Source organism: Typopeltis vanoorti, chromosome 19 (genome assembly GCF_054136105.1).
Source record: "Typopeltis vanoorti isolate ZY-2024b chromosome 19, IOZ_Tvanoo_1.0, whole genome shotgun sequence".
In the NCBI taxonomy this organism is placed as follows: domain Eukaryota; kingdom Metazoa; phylum Arthropoda; class Arachnida; order Uropygi; family Thelyphonidae; genus Typopeltis; species Typopeltis vanoorti.
This window is the reverse complement of record NC_143567.1, coordinates 3,325,275-3,342,267: the sequence shown is the minus strand read 5'-3', so window position 1 is coordinate 3,342,267 and position 16,993 is coordinate 3,325,275. Positions and strand designations below refer to the sequence as shown.

The following is a 16,993-nucleotide window of genomic DNA, read 5'->3' as shown; positions in this document are numbered from 1 at the left end:
TGGTCTTCTGTGAGTAATGTATGTAAGATGTGTAACGTTCTGGGGACGTCCACATTGGTATTTAGCGACGTTGAGTCCAAGTGAGGACGTCATCGTGGGATAGAGTTAGGTTTGTTATTTTTTGAAATAGGTCGTCTGTGTTTTTATCATTGATTTTGACTTGGTTAGTAAAGGTTTGAGTAGTTTTACTAAGAATTTTGATAAAAGTGATGTGGTGGTGTTTTTTGCATGAGATTTTTGGGCATGCCAAGTAACCGTTTTCATGGGTCTTAATTTGTCCGAATATATATGGAGTACGTGTGGGGCGTGGTGTTGTATTTTTCATTGTTATTTTATCTATCTTGTTTTGTTTTTTTAAAACATGTAGTGTGTTGTTAATTTGTTTTATGAAGTGGGGTAGGGTCATTTAGGACTCTTTGGTATGTGTTTTGATCATTTAAAATGTCTGTTATTTTATTGTAATAATCCGTTTTGTCGCCGACAAAGAGGCGACTAGAGGAAATTTTTCTAAGCCTTTTTTCGACCGGTTCCTGAGTTAGTCGATCTCTGGCACGGCAAGCGGGTTTTTCTTCCCAGAAACTCGGGTTTTTCGTCCCGTAAACTCAAGAAAATCGACCGTAGAACACACATTATTTCAGACATTAAATATATTGTGTTAGGGTTAGGGACCACGAGATGGCGGCACATTTGAGCCGTCTCTCTTCACTGTGTACCGCTTAATTAGTGATAGCCTTGGGCCATCTATCTCTGATTGGCTACCAGTGGAGATTGAACTGCCCATTCAGTCTCCAAAAGTTAGATAGGGCTAAATGGCCTCGCCTACTCCCCGTATACCGGAATATAAAGGCGTTAGCTGATTTTTTTAAATCCGTTTTGTTCATGATGAACACTGTTTCGCTTTGTCCGCTTTAGCGATCGTTATATCCGGTCCGTTTTTAATGATATCATTTTTGTAGGTTTAGAGTAACGTTGGATTGCATTTTTATTTTGCTATTTAAGATGTTGTTTATCTTATGAAATATTACTTCTTTGTTGGGGTCTGTTTCTAGTTTAGCTTGGATTTCAATAATAATGTCTTTGTTGGGCACATGCTTTGGAAGTATTACAATGCATAAAACATCGTCCATGATGTTCTGTGCATATTTAGAATGGAATGGTAATTTCATCGGGTGTGGGGTTACACATGGATAAATTTATAATTGAATTATTTGAAATAGGTTGTATGGTGGTGTTATCCGAAGGGTTGGAAGCTTCACGTTTGTTGTAATCGGGGTCTGTTAGGGCATTCCATTTTTTTTTGTATGGCGAGTTTCCATTAATTGTGTGTAATCTTTAATATTTGATTGGATATGTTCTGAAAAAAAGTGTAGTCTGTTTTTTATCCGATGAATGTATAAATATGTCTGTTTTTTCTTCTGAAATCTCTCATTTAGGGTATGTTTTATAAGTGCTCTGGATGCACAATAACAAATCCTTTTATTTGCGGGAATTGTTTTGTAGCCGCGTTCTATTGCGAATTGTGGGGTGATGTTTTAATTTAGACAATCTTAAGGAATTGTATGTGTAGTTTGTGAGCGATGTATTTTAGGGTCGTTTTTTTGTATACTTCTTTCGTAAAATTGATGCAATCGTTGAATGCCGTGCCGTGAGATCATGACAGACTAGTGTTGATGAGAGTGCCATGTGATTACTGTGGTTTGAAGGGTTGAGTAGAGAACGGATGATTGAAGGGTTGTTGGATTACAAAACACAAATTATTCTAGATATTATTTCTGGAAAATTTTCCATGCTACTCGTCTCATTAAAAATTAATCTTTATGGCTATTTTGCCTATTTTTCTATAGAAGTACTCCTTTTATGATGCACTGGCTTTCTACTCAATTTTTAGGCCATTATTGGTATTTTAAAGAATGATACATGAAGAATATAAGGAAGAAATGTTTCTGGACATACCTTTGTCGGATGTTCTTGGTTGCCTTCTTTTGAAGCAGCATCTGACGTATAGCGATAATCATTGATATCCATTTTTTTTTTTTTTTTTGAATTTGAATTTGTTGAAATATGAACGAAAGGAATTGGGGGGGGGGGTGAAAATGTGGAGAAAGAAAGATGTGGGGAAATTGCAGATAAGACAAAAGTATGTGAATTTAAAACCCAATTTCCAAGGGTGGGTTGTGAAGTTTTGGGGAGAAGGTGAAAGATAAAATATTTTTAGGAAAAAGGAGAGGGATAGAATATGATGAACGGTTTTAATATGCGTTTTCATTTCTTTAATTTTTATCAGCTGCTGCATTCTCATTATTTGATAAACTTCGGTTTAACCTTACAATCCCAGCCCATCTTTCCACAGCATAAGTCAACATCAGTCTGAGCAGCGATCAACTCTGAACTTCTCGGTTTGACGATTTCGCTATTTTTTTCTTATTCCATATAGACTGATTTGGCTGGTTTCCCACCACATTACCCATTGTATTACACGTGGAAGGTTTTTTTCCCTATTTGGTTACAAAATGATTTATACTTGACAAAAAAAGAACTATAATCTTTTTCCAAGGGTGAGTAAAAAAGTTTGCGCGTGAATAAACTTCATGAGTTGGCTCCTTTCATACAGACACTGTTGACTTCAGTCTCTTCCGATGAATTCAACTTTGGATTTTCCTGGATTTGACTCCCAATGATGAGACCTCCACTATGGTAGAAACCGCTCTCAATACTCAGTGAGTAGTGAGAGCGGTTTCTACCTTGGTGGAGGTCTCATCAGTGGGAGGCAAATCCAGAAAATTCCTCACCCTTCCCATAATGCAGAGCAATGTACCCATCCAATTTGAAGACAGCAGACCCTATATACGAGTAGACTAATCGTGAAGATATTTCACGCGCAAACTTTGTTTACTTACAATTCGATAATGGATTCAAATAATAATATAATTTCTTTTCAAGTATGCTTTATTATCTTATCTGTTTATATATTTAAATTACCATCTTATTAAATTTAGTTAAATGTTCTTAAGAGTTGTCCTGGGTATTATTTCGAAGTATACAGTCATCAACATAAAGCAAAGAATTTATATTAATGTCTCCATTTCTGATATCAAATTTTATGCCACTTTTCTCCATAATATGTTCGATTAGATCCATCGTGAAAACATCTCGCGTGGCCTTTAATTCTAATTGCTGATTTATGACTTAAATAAAAATGTGCATTGCTCTGTACTGTATAATCTCCCATTAAACCATCTCATTGTAGCTTTTCTCCTGGGTAAGTCATATAATATATATATCTTTCCCACATATATAAACCTTAGCTGCTGATCTTTCTTATATGTCCATTATTTGTTTGTTATTTTATCAGAAAATAATAAAAAAAAACCCTGATTCTGAACCGAATTTGTTCTTCCCGAGATTTCTCTCCAAGAACTTTTCTTGGAGAGAAATTTCGAGTACGCTTGCTTAAATATTACCTGAAATCAGAGCTTTTTAGGGACGATATGCAACCGTTACGACATCTTCCAGTGGGCTGTGACATATGGATGGGGTCAATTTAGAAATTTGTAATATTCAGTATTTTTTTACACTTTTGCCTACTATGCAAATATTCTTAGTTATTTAATCAAATTTCCATTTCTCACTACGTCTTTTATGATATTTTCTATATAAAACTTTGTTATATAAACTTTTTGTTAAAAATTATTATACACTTAAAATAGATATAAATATATAAAAATATATACAAATATATTTTATATACAGTGTGATTATAAAATAACGTCGTTTTCAGAGCCCTTTAGCGAGTAATGTATTGGACGAAGCCACCAATATTCGGTAAACCTACACAGTGGAACATGGGAATTCGATTTAACGAAAAAACAATAGTACCAAAAGTCGCAAACAGGGGAAATTTTTGGCGCTATTTGCCGAGTAAAATGCATTAATTTGCATTATTGCGTTTCTTGTATGCGATCATGCAATAAAAGGAAAGCCTGTAAGATTTCTTATCACGTAGACGAACTGCTTTTCGATGCCTTACGTGAGCGTGCTTTGTTAGTCAAACTCTATTATCAGCGGAACAATAATGCCAGTGCTTGTCTTCGTGATTTTCGGCGTATGAAAAATTTACGAAAAGGACCGATTAGCGTAACAAACTTACGAAAACTGATTCGGCGATTTGAAACTACTCGAACTCTAGCAGTGCAGGCAGGCAGGGGATGCAAACCAATCAATCATCAACAAGTTGAACAAGTTGCAACTGCTATTGTGGAACAGGAGATGACGAATGTGCAGGGTGCCAGCAGTTCACGAGCAATATCCCGGCAAACAGGTATCGCATACACATGGTGTGGAAAATCCTACATCAGATGTTGAAGTTTTACCCCTATAAAATCAATCAGTATCATGTTCAAGAATTGCGCCCTGGTGATGCGACCACACGAATCGACTTATCTTTGAGATTCATAGCGCGCATGGAAGTGGATGATGCATGGCCATGGCAGTTTTTTGTAGTGACAAAGCGCACCTTTATTTGAACGGCGATATTAACACACGCAACTGTCGCATTTGGGCTGCAACTAATCCGCACGTGTGTCTGCAGATGCCTATCCACTCACCCAAAGTCAGTGGTTCCAAAACTGCAGTAAAGAGAATGTCTCGATTCGACCATCTTCATGCAGTATGGTGCACCACCCCACATCGGACTTCAGGTACAGTGTGTTTTGCGACAACATTTCTCTGAGAGAAGAATCATTAATCATGCATTTCCCACGCCATGGCCACCGAGATCGCCTGATCTCAATCCTAGTGACTTTTGGCTGTGGGGATTTCTTAAAAGCATTGTGTATCAAGGACATGTACCCGATATTCCAACTTTGAAAGATCGAATAACGTTACACATGAGATAAATCAATTCCGATATGTTGCCATCTACCGTGGAAAATGTCGTGCACCGTATGCAGTTCCTGGAACATCAGAATGGTGGTCATATTGAACCTCAGTTGTAATTAACAATAAACTTCACGAAATTGATATGTGCTGTCCCTCATTTGCCATTTAGTCATTCATTAGTCATACCTACCAAAATTAATTTCGCAGGGCCAAAATTTCCCCTGTTCGCGACTTTTGGTACTATATTTTTCCGTTAAATCGAATCCCCCTGTTCCACACGGACTTCAAGTCCGTGTGGAACAGGGGGATTCGATTTAATACGTCTACCGAATATTGGTGTGTTTCGTCCAATACATTACTCACTAGAGGGCGGCTCTGAACACGACGTTATTTTATAATCACCCTGTACTTGTACAATACAATTATGCTTAATCAATTGTGTTGTATATGCTTAGTTTCCTGTTCTTATTCCGAAAACATTATCACGCTATGAAGTAAAAATATCAGTAATTTTTTTTTTCATATTCTTTTAATTTTCAATTTTTCCGTGTAGCAAAGAATGAGTGCTGGCACCTCTTGATTTACAAAAAAGCATTGCCTACAGTTTTACTCCATTTTTTATAGATTGATAACGAAAGCCTCACGTCATTAATCCAGAGTTCGAATTTCAGATAGTCATTCTGAGCTACACATGTAGTCGCCGTAAAACTTGAATATTTTCATATTTTATGAGTTTTGGTCAAATATATCACCTGCTCCAGCTACCATTCCAGATTTCAAATTTCTAACAACTTTTCCTATCTCCTGTACTGAAAGGTAGTCAGACCTGAATTTCTCCAGATATTTTATATGACGGTTCTGTCGCTGTTTCTGTTCTTTAAGAAATTTTACATCCAGATTATCCTCAGTTATTATTTTACCTTTATCAAATCTCTGATTCCTTTTATAGCACGCTTTCGTCCATTTCTGACTTCTTCAATAATCTTTTACAAAACATTTTTCACGATATTTATGATTATCCGCTTTCAGAGCCTACATGGCCTGTAAGCAACAGTGAGTAAGAGTAAACGCTCGTGACTTCTAATCCTGTATCCATTCTTCTTTTTCTCTTTCTTCTCAAGGTGGCCCTGTTCCTAGGTTCACATGGATTGTGGACGAACGATGATGTACTGGCAGTTAGGAATTAGCCAACCGAAATGCATTTGCATTGGAGTAAATTGCACAATTAATGGAGCACTTTTCTATAGTCCAAATTCACCAGAAGCACTTTTGCTATTGGGTATTGTTTTCTGCAAACGAAAATAATTGCATATAAATGAATACAAATTACGTTTTAGATGCATTCATCCTGTAACTTACTTAGATTTTGCATTACCTCTATTTTTGAAAACTTTCTCGCCTCACACACTTGTCCTCATTAATTTTTTTAGTAAAATGATTCTCAACTTCTCACCTGTATTGAGGTTAGAAGTTTTCTCCTGAAACTTTGGTCAGTTTTTTCACCTCTCAAAAATATCAGAAACCCAGCCTATTATCCTAGGGAATTTAAACATAAATGCACTCAAGGACCATCGTAGCCATTACCAAATCTCCCAAAGATGAAGTAGACTTATTTGCATCATTAATACTTCATTCGAACTACTGTACTAATAATGCATTGACACACACACACACACACACACACACACACACACACACACACACACACACACACACACACACACACACACACACACACACACACACACACACACACACACACACACACACACACACACACACACACACACACACACACACACAGTCTTTAGTTTGAAAGCAGTCAGATAAGTTCTGAATAGATTAAAGTACGATCAAGTAATCTGGTCCAAATAGTATCACTCCAACTTTGCTAAACCGCTGGCCTCCAGAATTAACATCCATTCTATATGCCTTTCGAATTTTTCCAATTCTCGGGCACTTGCATTATAATATGGAATCAAGCCCACATTCATCCCGTTCAGAAAACGTAAAAGTCAATTATCAATTTAACACCCCGTTCCTCTTAATTGGCTGTTTGAAATGTTATAAAACAGATCATCGATAGTCACCCATTTCATGGAGACCAACTGGAGACCAACCATCTAATTCTTAACGAATGATGTGAATTATTCTACTTTTGGTCCTACCATCGATCTCTTATGACATCTTATGACATATATGACATCAAATACCTTAACATTTCCAAATTATTTGATCGAGTGTGTAACAGAAGACTGCCACCAGCATACTCTATGACCATTTGCTATGGGCCATGGGAAATGGCGTCCTATCCTCCGATTTGCTCACCATTGCTGGAGTATCTCCTTCTCCCACTGATAAATGGTCTTCACGCACTGATCTCGTATCCTGCCCATAGCTCTGTTACTCCATTTCTATATTCATTCGGCAAATGCTTCACGGCCTAATCATTGATAGTTGAAAATTTTCCATAATAGTGTAAGAATTTCTGCTTTCTGGTGTTCTTCAATAGAAGGGAAAGAGATTTCTATGCTATTAAAATTCAGAACTGTCTCATTCCGCACATGGAAGATATCGCTTTATTTCTAGCTAATTTTGATATTACCTAGATCTCAAACCTGTGTAGCTCAGTGGAGGTGGGGTTTGCACATCGTGACGCTTGACCACACAAAGGACGACTTCGTTGTTTCAAATCTAGTCGGCGACTAGAAGAAATTTTTCTAAGCCTTTTTTCAACCGGTTCTAGTTAGTCTATCTCTGGCCCAGGCAAGCGGTGTTTTTCTCCCGGAAACTCGGGTTTTTCGTCCCGTAAACTCAATAAAATCGATCGTAGAACCCACATTATTTCAGACATTAAATACGAGTGTTATGTTTAGGGACCACGAGATGGCGGCGCTTGTTGAGACGTCTCTCTTCACTACGTGCCGCTTAATTAGTGATTGCCTTGGGTCAGCTATCTCTGATTGGGTACCAGTGGAGATTGAATTGCCACTCAGTCTCCAAAAGTTAGATAGGGCTAAAACGGCCTCGCCTACTCCCTATATACGGGAATAAAAAGACTTTAGATCTCGAAAAATGAAGAGATTTCTCTTTTTGAGCTGATTCACACCTTTTGATTTTCTAACAAAACCCATCTCGGCATTAAAATAAAAGTGTGTACGCTTTTCCGCTCGCGAGGCTGTGTCCTCTATACAACTGCTGAAACTAAGTAAATTCGAAATGCGTCCAACCATGGGATATTTCTAATGCATTTGGTGTGATGTACCCCAAAACCTTTCTTAACATATTTGATGGTGCTTTGCAAGAAGCGAATCTAATTAACTGTTGATCTCTATCTCACAGATTACTCTAATCTGTCTCTCTCTCTCTCTCTCTCTCTCTCTCTCTCTCTCTCTCTCTCTCTCTCTCTCTCTCTCTCTCTCTCACACACGTTCTTTTTTCTCTAGGATGTTTTGTCCTCAGGGATTTTTGTGGAAAAGTTTCCGCTTTTCTCCAATCATATAAAAACATGAGCAGACTGTGTCGCTTGAACTTGAAAAATTCCATGTCTAGTTTTCAAAATATATAAAAGATATAAAATAATATAAAAATTAAATACTATGATATAAAAATAATTAAATAATAATGAAACATTTAAAAAAAGCGGTATTCCGCCTATAATAGTGATGTACTATTGTTTTCCAACCTTTCGTGGGTCATAAAAACAAACCGAAAGTCAACATTCACTTGCTGTTCAGCTTTAGACTTATATCATCTGTATGTTCTTCGATTGCATCTGCGTCTGTCCTGTGGAACAACCTTCTTCACAAAAGACATCAAGCGATCCCTAATTTCCAGTTAACCTCTTTTCTTGCAGCAATGGTACACAATAAATTTTGCAGTCTTTCTCTGTGGAGAGGAAAGATAGATGATATTAAAATAAAACTCATAAACACTCATTTAGCAGCCCTAATTACTTTCGTGTAACCAAAACAACCAACCAATCAAAACTAATCCTGCGTGGTTTGCATGTCTTCATGATTTCTTCGTAAAAGTACACATACGTTACTTTTATCTCTTTTTTTTTTTCATTCTTCTAATCGTACCGAAGGGTACGACTGAATAAATTATTTGATTTCCTGTGTTCGCTGTTTCCACAATATTTCTTTTATTCACACTGAATAGAGTCTCTGTCTTGTGGTTTTAAAATTTCATAGGTCTCTCTCTCGGTGTGTTTGTGTTTGCGAATGCATGCAAGAAACTGTGGAACGAATCCAAGACCTGCAGTAAAATCTGACATAAATTTTAATTTGGTTTCCTCAGTTCTTTTAAAAAGCATGAAACTCTTTTGCCTTACGTCGGCAGTTTAAGCTAATATAAAACAAACAAAAAGTGGAACAACGCTACTTACATGTATTCCGTGGTGCTTTCGGTAGTCATTCCGTCAGGCCAGATCATGAAGCAATTAATTCTGTAGTCGCCGTTCGAGAAGGTCTCAACATCGGTCGTGGAGTAGAGCAAGTTGGGTAGGGAAAGAAGGCTGCTTGCCACCCAAATCCACAGTGTGATGTTGAGAGTGGTAATACGAGACATCCTGGGCTTGAGAGGATGCATGATGGCCATGTACCTAAAGACAAATATGGCTGTAATTGGCACCAGTGTTCTTTGTCAGTGTTAATTAAGATAGCGTATTTACGATTTTATTAAAAGAATTGATAATAAATATCGATTATTGCTTTGCATCTGAGTAATAAGCCAGTATTTATCATGATCTTCAAATTTGCGACATCTACCCTCATAGGGTGCATAGGATATTGACATGGAAAAAGACAAAGTGATATATAATTCATCGAAATCGGCCAAGTGAAATCCAAATTTTGAGTGTGCTGAAAATTGAGTAGAGTTCAACGTGGTCACTAATGAGCATAGAACAAAGGACGTCACCATCTTTACAGTTGTCCAAGGCAAGAAAGGTGAGCCATGAAGTGCAACAAGGGCCTGAAGGAATTATCGTCTGACGGAAGTCACATAATCTGCAGGAAATGCCTTAGGAATCTTCACTTTACATGTTTATATATAACTTTGGAGGGGAAAAAATAAATAAGTAAATAAATAAATAAAAAAGTAAATAGTATTTCAGAAAAATAAAATATGCATTTGTAAACTTAAATGAACAAAGATATGTGCTTTTGTTGTTGTGTTTTATCACAGTGAATTTTTTACTCAGTTATTCTGATTAGAACTTGATATTTAAATCCACAACTTTATATTTAATTACTTAATGTTTTAAAATTAAGTAAAGTATAAAGTTTACTTAATGTTTTAAGTAAACTTTGTTCTTAATCTTTAATTATTTAAAAAAAAATCACAACTGTGAAATTAATGCCTGGAATGGAGGGAAAAGTGTTGAAAACTGATATCCATGTTTTGATTATTTTAGAAATTGTCTAATGTTACTTATTAACATTGTTTGAGTTATCTGAAAACAATTCGTTCACATAATCGAAAATCCGAACTGTTAGAATTTGGTTGTTTTACAGAGAGATAGCAGATAATTAACCCAAAGTGTGACTTTAACAAGTTTGATATAGAAAAAATGTTTGTACTCTCCAGATAACAAATATACAAATTTTACCTTTCCCCACACAAAGTAAGATAAAAACACACCAACAGTATGCGAACGCATGTCATTGAGTCATCTGCGCAAAAGGTTCATTTTTGAAGGAACGGACAGGGTAGGGCATATAGTAAGGGTAAACAGCACAATAAGAAAAAAAACATAGAGTCCACTGACTTTGGACTTAAGGTAATCGTTCATCCACTGCAGCTACTGTTTTCTGTTTGGTAATCTAAAAATAATGGGTAAGCCACAAAATTCTTTGAAAGTTTCTTTGTGAAAAGTTCTAATTGTTTAGAATTTTGTAACAGAAAGTTAACACAAAATATAAGATCAGAGCTAATAATCGGTGAAATAATAATAATAATAATAAATAACTATTTATTTGTGGTGCCATATGAAGTAATCTAAGAAGAATGTCGATTATGAAAAATCGACAGTGTGTGAAAAATACGAATTTTCGGTTATCATTGCTATAATTGATTGTCAATTTCTTTTGAATAAGACTTTAAATTTTTTCCTAAAGACATTTGTATTTCTGATGGAATTATTGTAAGATATGCATTGTAAGATATTGTAAGATATGCATTGTAAGATATTGTAAGATATGCATTGTAATATATTGTAAGATATGCATTGACAAAATCATCCTTATAGTTGGAAAGAATTATCTGAAAGAGGTAAAAAACAGAATTCTTGGTTAATAAAATATAACCATCAGCGAAGTGGGAAATTGGTTCACTAGCTTTGGACAAACTAAGAAATTGGATGATAGAATCAACATGCAAATATCAAATATTACTCACCAAAGGAAGAGAAAATTCAAAAACGTTAATGAGGTTAATAGGGAGGCATGTTCTTGATTTATATGAAATTGGATGCCCAAAACGTGAAAACATAACATGTACTTTTAAATGATTTTGGAAACATAACGAAAGATTCTGTGCTTTTAATAATTCTCAGAAGTATATGTATTGCTGTCAAAAAATAAATATGCAACCCTTAAATTTATTACAGTAATAAATTCCCAATGATCACCAAATGAAAATTAATTTTCAGATGAGAGTCACATTGTCAAAAACCAGATGATAGCAATTCCACAAGCATGGGAAAAATCTTTGAACAAAAGTTCAAATTTAACAATAAGAAGATTAAGGAACAAAACAAAAAAAACAGATTGTATTTTTCATTTTATTTATTTTCTGTATGTTAGATTCAGTAAACACAATTTGTAAATGATATTTCATTTATATAAAATGTGTAAATTGAAATGAACAAATTGGGTGGCGTTAATGTATTATATACAAATTTAAGTAAGGCCATGACATTTTTTTTTCTCCTTGTAAAATTTCATGCCACAAACTAACCAGAGACTTTTTTTTGAAAATCCACTCAATGAAACTGTGTCAACTCTTGGAAGCAAAAGGAAATGGGTATTAAATTAATAGGCAGAATTTTAGTGGAGAATATATCACCTGAAAAGTGAAAATTTATTTATTATATATGTAGATACCTCCAATAGACTAGATAAAACAATCGTACTTAAAGTACGACTGTTAGAATTTGGTTATTTACAAAGGAACATTAGATATTTTAACCACCTCACCAGTCATTATGGATCAAATATGCATCCTCATATGATTCGTATCCATCATATATTTCAATGTAATATCAACGGTATTACAATTTTAATATGCACTTCGCATCCAGGATAAACTTGACGTCTATAAACGTCTTGGCTGGTAGCGTGGTTAACCCATCAAGTTACTAAACTCTTCAAAAGTTTCTTGTATAAATAAAAAGGTATCATAGCATACAGATAACAAGTGAATCAATATGCATATATCAAAAAATACAAGCCATTGGAAGAGAAAAATCAAAAAACATTAACAAACTTAATAGCCAGTCCCGTTCTTCATTTAAATGATACCAAAAGATGAAAACAATATGTGCATGAATTTCTAAACTTTGAAAGGATGATGAATTTCTTGTTTGTTGTGATCATAAATATTTGTATTGGAAAGAATATCTAATATAATAATTGTGTTAAAAAATATATATAAATGTTGGGGTGAGAGGACAACAGTCAATAGGAACTAACAGAAATGCATTTTACATATTTGAACTATGTAAAAACCATAGTTCATCTTGTTTAAAATGTCACATGGAGAAAATCACATGCATCACACATAAGCACCAGTGGGAAATCATACACTATGAACATCAGCGCAAATGTTAAATCTGAAGAATAAGGGAAAAATATTGTCTTTTTCACTTTATTTAATTTCTGTATGTTAGATTCAGTAAATACAAGTTTTTAATAATATTACTGTCAAATAAAAGGTAACAGAGAAATTAACAAAGTATATATTGCAGAGCTAATATTCATTTGAAATAAATTCCAGTTTCCTAGCTACACAAAACGTAACCAAACAAACAATCCATTTACTTGAAAACAATAAGTGTATAAAATCCTCAATCAGGAATTAATAATTTTAGGATATGTGTGTCATAAGAATTTTACACTAGAAAAACAGTGTACTTCTCCGAACTGATAATACCGTCCAAAACATCAAAGGGAACATGAGTCATGAAAAAGGTCACGTTCGGATTATCAAACCCTCAAGTAAGACCACAGGAGAATTCTAATCCCTACCCGTCAGAAAAGTACACAAGTAGACACAACAATTACCGATCGCTGGCGGATATATTTTGGTCAGCAAAAGACAGTTTGAGGTTCCTCACCACCTTGGGAATAAAAACAGACTATGAGCTGCTAAGGAATTTATATGTACTATATGCACAGCCATCTATAGCAGAAAAACAAAAAAAGTGTATGTTTGAGTGACATCAGCATATAATTAAATTATTCAGAAAATCCTAAACACGGCCGCCATCACAAATCTACTCTACTCTAAGAATTCTTACCCTTTAATAGGAAAGAAATACCCCAAAATGTACTGGAAAATTAGTACAGCCATCTATAGAAGAAAAAAAGTGTATGTTTGAGTGACATCAGCATATAATTAAATTATTCAGAAAACCCTAAACATGGCCGCCATCACGACTCTACTATAAGAATTCCCACCCTTTAACAGGAAAGAAATACGCCAAATTGTATTGGAAAATTAGTACACCCATCTATAGACAACCAAACACAAAACATGACGACAATGACGTATGTGTGTCACCCTGGGAAAATTCCAAGATATCTTATCTCAATAACATCACCCACAATTCCATAGCCAAACCAAAACACCATGTGATATCACAGCGAGACATATGTTCCCCAGAAATTTCCAAACACATATCGTCACGATTCTTATCTATAAATATCACCAACAATGCATATAAGCAAACCAAACACACCACGTTATGTCACTGACAGATGAGGGCCCGAGTGAAGTTCCAAGCATTCCAAAATCTATAATAACATACAACCACGTCACAATTCCTTATCTTATCTTGATCTTGATCTTGTCAGAAGTGTCCCACCAAGCACGACACGATTCCTTATCCACTAATATATCTCCCTTTTCCATTCAAAACAACATCACTTATTTACAACTAACAAATGATGTCACTTATTTACAAATACAAATGACATCACTTATCTACATCTGAAAACAACACACACCCACGACACGATTCCTTATCTTATCTTGATCTTGATCTTGTCACGACTGCCCCACCAAATACAACATGAATCCTTATCTCTACCATCACCCATAATTCAATACGCGAACCAAATCACAAGAACCGACATCACTGACGCACATGCCCTTAGGGAAATTCCTAACATTACAAACTCATGATGTCACACACATTGACGTCATCAAAGGAACAACCAATCACGTCACGATTCCTTATCTTATTTTGATCTTCATCTTGTTACTAGTGCATCCCATACTACTTACCAAGTATGCTAAAAACCTCCATAATCACACCCATATACAAACATGGAAAAAGAAATTTAATCAGCAATTACAGACCAATAGCAACTTTACCAATTATCAATTAAATTATGGAGCGGATCATACTGAAGAAACTCACAGCATACACAGAGACATTTCATATTATCCCCAAAACACAATATGGTTTTCAGAAAAATAAGGGAACAACATCTCTCTTGGAAGACTTTAGAGACGTAATTAATACCGCCTTAGACAAAAACAAAATTGCCATGGTAGTCTTTATTGATCTAACTAAAGCATTCGATACACTCACACATCAAACCTTGTTAAAAAGCTGAGGCATGTTGAAATAGACAGGCCTCTTTGCAGGTAGCTTAGAAACTACTTTCAAAATAGAAAGCATATCATACGTATCGGGTTAAACTGAAGCAGAGAGCTACCAGTAACCTGTGGAGTACCACAGCGAGCTGCACTCTTCCCAACTCTATTCAACATTTACACACACGATATTAATCAGCTACCACTCAAAGGTAAGATATTCCAATATGCAGATGATACAGCAATAATATCCATCCACAATAATGCAAGCATAGCCCAAACAAATATGCACCATGATATAAATCTGATCATAGACTGGCTCATGAAAAACTCCATCACCTAAACTCAGAAAAGACAAAATGAATGATATTCAGAAATCCTCTGACTCAACCAGTCGATAACAAATATATAATCATCCATCATCCACTTTCCAACATAAAAAACACACAGAACAGTGAAACCACTACAATCACTCAGGTTGAAACAATATGATACTTTGGAATTTACTTTGATGCAGATATGAACTGGAATAAACCATCTACACAACAAACTCTGAACAATAACCAGCAAACTCTATAGGTTAAACGACATAGTTCCCACACACCTGAAAACACTAATATACAAAGCACTATGCCAAAATATACTAAGATACGCTAAAACAACATATGTTTTCTGTGCACCCTACAAACTAAATAGATTAATGTCGATACTGTACAAAATGATAAAACTGATCTTTGGGAACAAAGAGAAAATAATGACCTTATATACATTGCAATGTCAGAACACAAAATACTGACAGCAAATCATATATGTCACTATGCAGCTTTGCTAAAACATTATTTCGATGCCAACTACAGGACAGTCAGAAATACATACCGTATAACAAGACCTCAGACAACTAATTATATCACATATAAATACAATAATCACTACGGAAAGGCCGCACGAAACTTCTACCTCCCAACATGATAAACAAATTACCTTTTGAACACATAAAACCTAAAAAGTACAATAGTCTGAAAAGCGCTCTAAGGACTTACTATGAACAAGAAACACGCACCCAAAATACCATACAAACTTAATGAAACACAATATATTCGTTCAGGCTTCCAGTTCAGCGAAACATCAATACATCGCAAGTTATTGTGTGCGTGTGTGTGTGTGTGTGTGTGTGTGTGTGTGTGTGTGTGTGTGTGTGTGTGTGTGTGTGTGTGTGTGTGTGTGTGTGTGTGTGTGTGTGTGTGCGCGTGCGTGTGTGTGCGTGTGCGTGCGCGTGCGTGCGTGCATGCGAATTTCTCAATCATAGATTTCATAGCATCCCAACACAGCAAAAAAACAATAAAAAAAAATCCAACTGATGTCATCCTCAGATAAGCTTACATATAAGCTTCGAGGATGAAAGGAAAGAAATTAGTTCTCATCCAAGCTGTATCATATGTAACCAAATGCATGTAATGTAAGTATCACCTGTAAACCATATGTAATTTATGTATTATATGCAGAGCCGGCACTAGTGTCTTTGATGCCCGCATGCAAATTCTATCTAACCTCCCCTGTAACGATCCGGAAGTGTGTGGTTCTTTTACGATAATAAAAATTTAAATTATTTGAAATTTCTTAAATAAATTTTGACAGAACAGCCACATGTTGGTTCCCTAAATGTAACGAACTGGGAGTGTTGACCAAGCAGGATAATCATTAAAAACGCGTATATTCAAATAATTCTCAAAAGTTAAAGTATATTTTGATAAAGCCACTTCACTTTAATCGGTGAATATAATGATACAGGGATTATAGCCTTCTCACCGACCCGAATCGCTAAAAAAATTAAAATGAATTTTAATTAAAATTAAAATTTATTTGAACTAAAGTTTAAAAAATTCTTGCATTTTACAAGTTACTCAATTCTTAGTCAAAAAAAAATTTCAAAAAATCAGCTAATGCCTTTTTTATTCCAGTATACAGAAAGTAGGTGAGGCCATTTAACCCTATCTAACTTTTGGAGACTGAGTGGGCAGTTCAGTCTCCACTGGTACCAATCAAAGATAGATGGCCGAAGGCTATCACTAATTAAGCGGTACACAGTGAAGAGAGACGGCTCAAATGTGCCCCCATCTCGTGGGCCCTAACCCTAACACAATATATTTAATGTCTGAAATAATATGGGTTCTACGGTCGATTTTCTTGAGTTTACGGGACGACAAACCCGAGTTTCCAGGAGCAAAAACCCGCTTGCCCATGCCAGAGATCGACTAACTCAGGAACCGGTCGAAAAAAGCTTAAAAAA

General features: G+C 35.5%; 1 protein-coding gene across 1 annotated transcript in view; it reads right to left on the bottom strand.

Moving 5' to 3' along the window:
- The window catches only part of LOC150095823 (tachykinin-like peptides receptor 99D), a 279,398-nt gene that overhangs the window by 59,486 nt on the left and 202,919 nt on the right, over nt 1–16,993 (bottom strand). Inside the window, exon 2 of the mRNA XM_090409541.1 lies at nt 9,269–9,484. Coding sequence (XP_090265667.1) covers nt 9,269–9,484 — 216 coding nt within the window. The remainder of the gene's footprint in view (nt 1–9,268; nt 9,485–16,993) is intronic.